The sequence below is a fragment of the Canis lupus genome, chromosome 21 (genome assembly GCF_011100685.1).
Source record: "Canis lupus familiaris isolate Mischka breed German Shepherd chromosome 21, alternate assembly UU_Cfam_GSD_1.0, whole genome shotgun sequence".
Classification (NCBI taxonomy): domain Eukaryota; kingdom Metazoa; phylum Chordata; class Mammalia; order Carnivora; family Canidae; genus Canis; species Canis lupus.
The window spans coordinates 1049238-1057799 of record NC_049242.1 but is presented as its reverse complement, the minus strand read 5'-3'; the positions used below and the strand labels follow the sequence as shown (position 1 = coordinate 1057799).

Here is an 8562-nt window from a genome sequence, read left to right as displayed (position 1 = left end):
ACTCTCCATTTCCCTGTAGACACCAGTTGGATGTTCTATAATGTAATTCATTCTGAAACGAACTAGCTGGAGTTACCGCAGATCCCACAGGCTAAGGGATCAGTCCCACAAGACTGCCCCCTACTTTAAATGAAAATCTCCAAGTACTGAATCCACCACAAATTAGAGGTTCCCATAAATTCCTCTCAGGCTTGATAATTTATTATAATAACTCACAGAACTCAAGAAAACATTGCTTATTACCAGTCTATTTACTATTATTGGTTTATTATAAAAGATACAAATGAACAGCGAGATGAAAAGGTGCATAGGGCAAGGTCCAGAGGAGCCTTGAGTACAGGAGCTTCTGTCCTCACAGAATTTGGGGTACATCACCCTCTTGGCATGTGGGAGCTCTCTGAATTCCTTTGTTTATGGTATTAATGGAAATTCTATTATGTGGGCATGAATGGTTAAATCACTGGCTATTGAAATTAACTCAGGGGATGGGGCTGAAAGTTCTAACCTTCTAGTCACTTTGTTGGTAACTTTGGCAACCAATTTCCTTCCTTCAATAATCTCCTCACTAGCATAAACTGAAGTATGGTTAAAAGAGGCTTATTATGAATAAGGAAAGATGTTCCTTCCACCCCTATCATTCAGAAAATCTTTAAGATTTTAAGAGTTCTGTGCCAGAAAGTAGGGACAAAGACCAACTATTTTTTTTATTATATTAAATATCACAGGTGGCATTTGCTAAAAGATGACATACAAGGTCCTAGGTATGGATGAGAATCAGAAAGCAGAAATATTCCTGGAAGGAAGAATTCAAATTTTTCAAAAGGGGAACATATGTATGTATACATTTTCTATGAAAATGTTTGTTTAAAACTATTCAAAAATATAGTTTTTTTAGGAGTAATACAAAACTGTACCCCCCAAAAAGTCCATATACAGAAGATATTCCCAAGTTAGAAAAGCTTGTTGAATCATTGAAAATCTCGGGATCCCTGGGTGGCGCAGCGGTTTGGCGCCTGCCTTTGGCCCAGGGCGCGATCCTGGAGACCCGGGATCGAATCCCACGTCGGGCTCCCGGTGCATGGAGCCTGCTTCTCCCTCTGCCTGTGTCTCTGCCTCTCTCTCTCTCTCTCTGTGACTATCATAAGTAAATGAAAAATTTAAAAAAAAAGAAGAAAGAAAATCTCGGGGAGGCGGCTGCGGCGCGGGACGGCGGCTGCGTCTCCACGTGCTCCTCGCGGCGGGTTGAAACCGTTGGCGGGCGCCGGCGGAGAGGACAAGACTTCAAACCTATCTTGGATAGAGAATAGATACCCATTTAGGTAAAAATGGTATTTTTTACATGCAATGCATGTGGTGAATCAGTGAAGAAAGTACAAGTGGAAAAGCACGTGGCTGTTTGCAGAAACTGTGAATGCCTGTCTTGCATGGACTGTGGTAAAGATTTCTGGGGTGATGACTACAACCACCATGTGAAGTGCATCAGTGAAGAACAAAAGTACGGTGGCAAAGGTTATGAAGGTAAAACCCACAAAGGTGATGTTATCCTGTTGCAGGCACGGATTCAGAAAATTAATGAATTAATAAAAAGACCCAATGTCAGCCCCAAAGTGAGGGAACTTTTAGAGCAAATTAGTGGTTTTGACAACGTTCCCAGGAAAAGGGCAAAATTTCAGAACTGGAAGAAGAACAGTTTAAAAGTCCATAATGAATCTGTTCTGGAGCAGGTGTGGAATATCTTTTCTGAAGCTTCCAGCAACGAAGCGGTCAGTAAGGGTCAAGCCCAGCAGCCACTCGCCCAGGTGGCCAGCCCGCCCCGCGCAGAGCTCTCTGCCCAGGTTCTAGCCGTTGGAACAAATGACCCCACAGAAAAGCAAGCAGAGGTAAAGAAGAATAAAAGAGAAAGGAAGGAAGAAAGGCAGAAGAATAGAAAGAAGGAGAAGAAAGAACTAAAATTAGAAAACCCCCAAGAGAATTCGAAAGGTCAGAAGCCTAAGAAGCGCAAAACAGGCCAGGAGGCCGGAGAGGAGGCCCCTGCCTCCGCAGGGAAGAGCAGCCAGAGCAAGGCGGGTGAGGCCAAGGGAGCCGCTGACAGAGCTGAGGAGGGAGAGGCCGAGGAGTCCAGGAAAGCCCGGCCTGGGAAGAGAAAGCAGAAGCACTCGGAAGATGACATAGAGTCTAAGAAGAAAAAGGTAAAGTTCTGAGGACCTTCAGAGGGTGGAGAACCAGAGGACCACGAATCTCCTGCAAAAGGTAAATTCAACTGGAAGGGAACTATTAAAGCAGTTCTCAAACAGGCCCCAGACAATGAACTAGCAATCAAAAAGCTGAGGAAAAAGCTCTTGGCGCAGTATTACGCAGTCACCAATGAACATCACAGATCGCAAGAGGAGCTCCTGATCATCTTTAACAAGAAAATCAGCAAGAACCCCACCTTTGAGTTACTAAAGGACAAAGTCAAGCTTTTGAAATGAGCATTTTTATATTTGAAAATTTAATCCATCCTGTTGATTTCTTTCACTACTGTTTATAAAATATGTAATGACGCGTAACAACTCCCAATTTTGCTTTCCAAAGCTGTATTTTTAAGTTAAAGAAAAAGTCTATTTTTGGTAGAACTTTTATGAGAAAATATATTCTTATCCAAAATTCTAAAAAAAAAAAAAAAAAGGAAAAGAAAAGAAAATCTCAAGCTTGAGGAAGACAAAAACTGATAGGAAAACAGACTTAAACAGAAATCAACTAATTCTGGTAAGGTGATTGATAAACATACATATATGATAAATGTATTCAAATAAGTTAACACAGATAACACATTGAACAAAGAAAATAACAATAACATTTTACACATGATCACTTATGAACAATGGAAACAACAAATTAATTTTTAATTATAATCCCGTTGTTACCAGAAAATTTCATAAACTTTTCCCCCACAATATCAATAAAATATTTATAAGTTAGCTGCATTTTGTAGCAAATAGTATGACTAAAAGGTATTTTTCTTTTCTGGCTATCCATGCAAATGTCGATTGCCTATCTAATATGTGCTTATTTATTACTGCTTCTGCAGTATTCGCTTTTCAAAGTAATCCCTTATATAAGTAAATTATACTTCATTTACAAGGGATGTGAAATTCTCAAGGCTATAGAAAGGTGTACCGACATAAAAGTAATACACTGGAATTTCAACCAGGAAGACTTTTTAGAAAGGATTGCTGCCACCCGTATGGGTGTAGTGCTAGTCATTGATCAACCACGATTTATCAATAAGAATGATAATATTTAGCAGATTGAATTGAATTCTTCTCCAAAACTATAAAATGAGAACCATAAAAAGGTTCATAGGTCAATACTTGAATTTTGGATTTATATCAATAGAAATAGCACAGCACTCAGTTTTGAGTTCTACAAATTCATAAGAAAATATACCTTCAAAGAGCAAATTGGTTCAAAAAAAATCGCAGCTTTATCACATAGTCAGAAATTCCAGTTCAGTCCAAAAATTCATAAACTTGGTCCAAAATTTAATGAAAATTGCCTCTTCTTGATGAACAGAGTTCTCCTTCAACTCTCAGATTTTCCTGAAAGTAAGTTATGATGTCTGAAAAGATATATGGTAACTCAGGAACATCCAGAGGATTACAAAACAATCTAAGAATATCTTTCATTCTTCAAAATTTGTGAATAACTTCTGAAATTGTAATATTATAATCATCAAATAATTTTACATTAGTTCAAAATCTGTTTCTTCCCAAGACTTATCAGATAAAAACTAAGTATAGTTTCTGCTATGTGTTCAAACGTATCTGATCAATGTGTGTTTGAATATGTGCACTTTCACAAGTGAACTATCAGTGTTCTTTTTTTCAAAATGAACATATGAAGATTATTGTGTCAGGATGCTTTTGGTTGCTAATATAAGAAAACTCAAATCACAGTAACTTAAACAATATGGGGAATTTACTATTATTATGTCACACATTGTTTATTATATAACAAGGCTCCAGAGTTGGTAAATTCTAGACTTTATAGCATGTTAGGGACTTGAATTCTTCCTATTTTCTACTTTGTGTTTCTCAGAGAATTGACTTTGTCCTCATGAAGCTCAAACAAAATAACTACACAATTTCTAGGAGTTGAAAACCCTGGTTCTTCCTAAGGGCATTTTTGTTAAATGAGGAAAGCATTTACAAAACAATTAAATTAAAAATAAAATTCATTTTTATATTTTACTGGCCAAGATTATATCACATGCCCATCGCTAAGACAAATAAATGTTGGCAAGGTATTAGTTTAGACTAATTATGATTTATTCCTGAGTTAGGAATAAGATCACTTTCCCTCAGCTAGAATCTTGATTTAATTAATAAAAACAAAAAGTGAAGAAAGGATATATGTCATGTTAGCCTCAAGTGCCTTGACACATCATTTCAGCCGATCAATATCTAACAAGTTGAGACTCTCAAAGCAGCTTGCTTAATATCCTTGACATTATTTATTCATGACTGTTCACTGAATGGTTACTTTGTACCCTACTCTATACTTGCCATTGGACCTAACACTTTGATGTATTAAAATAAAGCCTATTCTTATATTCTGATTCAGCTGCCTTCCAGTTATGCCATTAACTCCCTGTGGCTGCATGTACAAATAAATGGGAACATTACAATCATGATTCCTTCCTTCTTGCATCAGGTGATAAGTCTCACACACAGAAATCATGATAAAGGCTGTGGGAATAATGCTAAGAAAATTTGAAACAGTTCTCTCTGAAAAAAAAAAAAAAGAAAAAAACAACAATAACAAAACAAAAAAAAATCTCTTGAAACATCTTTTTGTTTCTTTGCAATTTTCTAGTCTGTGGGAAGTTAACTGTTGTTTTTGTTTTTGTGTTGTATGTTTTAACCAAAAGCTTCCTATTTCTTAACATCAGGTGGTTGGGTGGGACTACTTCATGAGGGCTTACATATATTATAAAACATTTTTTACCAAAAATATCAAGCAATTCACAGTATTGGTTTAGATGGAGTACACTTGACTGTAGACTCCATGATACAGGCCGATGTATTAGGGCAGGTTCTATGAAAAGCATATCTTTACCAGAATTTTTCTACAAATAGAAAGAGAACATCCAAAAGCTTCTTGCATAGCTGTTTCTTACAATTAAAACACTAAACACTTCTGTATCTTTCATAATTAGACTTGGCATCTTTCTTTTTCTTCTAAGATGTCAGAATCATGGAATCCCTGAGATCATCTAGAAAACACAATATACAAAAAAGAAAATGACAAATGTTCTTTATCTTAAGAATAAGCATATTACATATAAACAATTCTAAAAAGAAAAACAGAAGCTGGCTCCAAGTTTCCCCAAACATCTGACAGTTTAACTGAGAATGAACACTAATAGATTATGTACTATAAAATTTTCTTTTATAAAAGAAAACTAATAGTCCTGAGAAAATTCACAGTTTATCAACACAGTTCAGAAAATACCATTAAAATGCTGTCTTTTAAACATACAATAGAAATCTATGAAACTATAAAAGAGAACAAGAAAGCTCTTTATGTCCTTGACATGAAAAGATCTCTAAAATATATAGCTAAATGGAGGGGGGGGGGAGAATCAGTACAGTGCATGTCCTAAGCCATCTTTTATGCAAAAAAGAGGAGTAATCATCTTTACCTTTTTCTTACATATGAATAAAGAAACTCTGAAAAGAAGCTGTGGATGAAAGCAGAGTAGAAATAGGGCAGAAGATGAACAAGAAAGAAATAGAGCCCTTTTCACTATGTTATTTGCTATACGTTGATGGGGTTTGTACCATGTCAATGTACTTTGCACTCAAAAATTGAATTAGAAATTTTTTAGACTTCAGCTTCCACAAAAATGAAGTACATATATATTTCACTATTCTTCCCACTGAGTACAACTACAAATTCTGGATATTATATCTAAAAGGCATTTAAGAAGACCCTGGAAGATTGAGATAAGAAAGCACACCAATTACGATGGTGACAATCAGTGTGGGGAGTCTGTCTTCTACACCCACCCAGAGGAAGCAAGGCACCTCTTCCCCTCTTATTGGAGCAATGTCAAAGGGTTCTAATGGAGACCCAGGACTTTCACTACCCATCAGTGGTCACAAGGCCATGTCTCTCTACCCAGTAAAATGTATCCAATCTGAATAAGAGAAAAAATGAATGAAACCAAATGAACCTGTGGGAAAAAAACAAAGGATCTAACATATAAATAATTTAAGTCCTAGACTAACAGGAGAGAAAATGGCAGAGAAAAATATTTGAAGAACTAATAGCTTTAAAATTTTCAAATTTGGTAAATGACATATATTTAGAAATTCAGGAACTTCAGTGAACCCCCCAAGTAAAATGGATACAAAGAAAACCATATGCTTACTATTGAAACTTTTTAAAAAATCAAAACTAAAGAGAATCTCATGAAACTATCTAGAGACAAATATTATAGGTTACATTTACAGGACAACAATTTGAATACCTACTAATTTCTCATCAGAAACAATAGAGGCCAGGGTGCCTTGGTGGCTCAGTTGGTTAAGCATCTGACTTTGGCTCAGGTCATGATCCCAGGGTCCTGGGATCGAGCCCCAACATTGGGTGTCCTGCCCTACAAGGAGCCTGCCTCTCTCCCTTGCTTGTGCTCTCTTCCCTGCTGTGCTCTCTCTCTCAAATAAATAAATGAATAATAAATGAATAATAAATAAATAAATAAATAAATAAAATCTTAGAAAAGAAACAATAGAGGCTTTATGACAGAACAAGATCAAGTGCAGAAAAATCCTTGCAAACTGTTTTTTGTAGTTAGCTGAGGAAAACCAAACAATTCCATTATGAACACACTATCACCCATATATGAAAACAGTTTTTTTTTTAATTTCTTTTCACAAGTTTCCAAATCTCATTACAGAGATGTAAAAGTGACTTCAGTATACTTGGAACACAGGCAGATTTGTAGAATTTCTCCACAACAATCTCCACTGCTTAGGCTTTAGCCTCTAAATAGCATGTGTTCTTGTTATTGTCACCATTAAAGTTTAATATTTACATGAGACTTTAACAGCTTGCCAGATCATTTCTAGACATTTTGTACTCAATTTCCCAGCACTATAACTACAATAATTATGTTGAATATTCCTTACTTTAAGTTGTTTATCTTATCCCTCCTTTCATTCTTAGTACTTTATCTAATTCCTATATGAAGAAATTAAGGAAGAGGGACACCTGGGTGGCTCAGTGGTTGAGCGTCTGCCTTTGGCTCAGGTCATGATCCCAGAGTCCATAGGGCTCCCTCTATGGAGCCTGCTTCTCCCTCTGCCTGTGTCTCTGCCTCTCTCTGTATGTCTCATGGTTAAGTAAATAAAATCTTTTAAAAAAAAATAAGGAAGAAAAATATAAATTTATTTAACTTTATCCACTTATTCATTCTATAAGTTAATAAACATTTGTAATAAATTTCAGATGAATGGGAAAAACTGCATAGAGCAATTAGAACTAAGAAGTGTGATAAGGAACATAGCATTTATAAGAGAGACCCCTGGGGATCCCTGGGTGGCGCAGCGGTTTGGCGCTTGCCTTTGGCCCAGGGCACAATCCTGGAGACCCGGGATCGAATCCCACGTCGGGCTCCCGGTGCATGGAGCCTGCTTCTCCCTCTGCCTGTGTCTCTGCGCCTCTCTCTCTCTCTCTGTGACTATCATAAATAAATAAAAAAAAAATTAAAAAAAAAAAGATTTAAAAAAAAAAAAAAAGAGAGAGACCCCTGCTAGAAGCTCAGATTGAGGGGTATGGGCACAGGGATACAGTTTATGCTACAGGAATAGATATGATTACCCAGAGAGGGTGTCTATATTGAAATTGTGGTGGAAATCAACATTTAAAAAGATGTAGAAGAAACATCCAGTAAGTTAGAGAAAATTTTGAGGAGAATGGTATATTGGAAACCAAAAGAGAATGCTTCAAAACAGAATTAAAAAAACAAAAACAAAACCCCTCTATAATTCTGAACACCCTATAATTCCCAGATTACAATCTCCAAAAAACTAAAAAATAAAAATAAAAGCTTCTTGGGTAAATGGCTGATCCTGGGCTCAGACACGATATGCACAACATGGACCTAAAAGGTTTGTCACACTGGATAACAACTACTAATGATTACCAGGGTTGTACCAGCAGGATAAGAGTCTAATTTGAAGCATTTCCTCCTAGCCAAGAATGGAATACTTTGAACATTAAAAAGAATAATAACTTCAGTAGATTAAAACATAAGTTTTAGATCCATGAGTTCATGATCATATTAAAAGCAACCTCAGTGCTCACTTTTGGAGGATGACAAGGAATCACCTAATTATTCTGTACACTGTCAAATAAAAGGAAAGGATCAGGACCTTGAAAGAGAGGGACAGATATCTACTGAGAGTATGGAGGAGATGTGGTGGAAGAGGAGACCCAAGGAGACTCTATACAATTAGAAAAATGGGTTTGGGGAACTTAGGTAATGTGAGATGAGCTTAGCAGAGAAAAATA

At 36.5% G+C, this 8562-nt stretch overlaps 1 protein-coding gene across 1 annotated transcript; it reads left to right on the top strand.

Moving 5' to 3' along the window:
* Positions 1–1284: 1284 nt before the first annotated feature.
* Positions 1285–2668, top strand: LOC606831 (cell growth-regulating nucleolar protein-like). The gene is given in 1 exon segment (XM_038568134.1): positions 1285–2668. A coding segment is annotated over 1 exon segment (1146 nt). The 5' UTR covers positions 1285–1325; the 3' UTR covers positions 2472–2668.
* The last annotated feature ends 5894 nt before the right edge of the window (positions 2669–8562 follow it).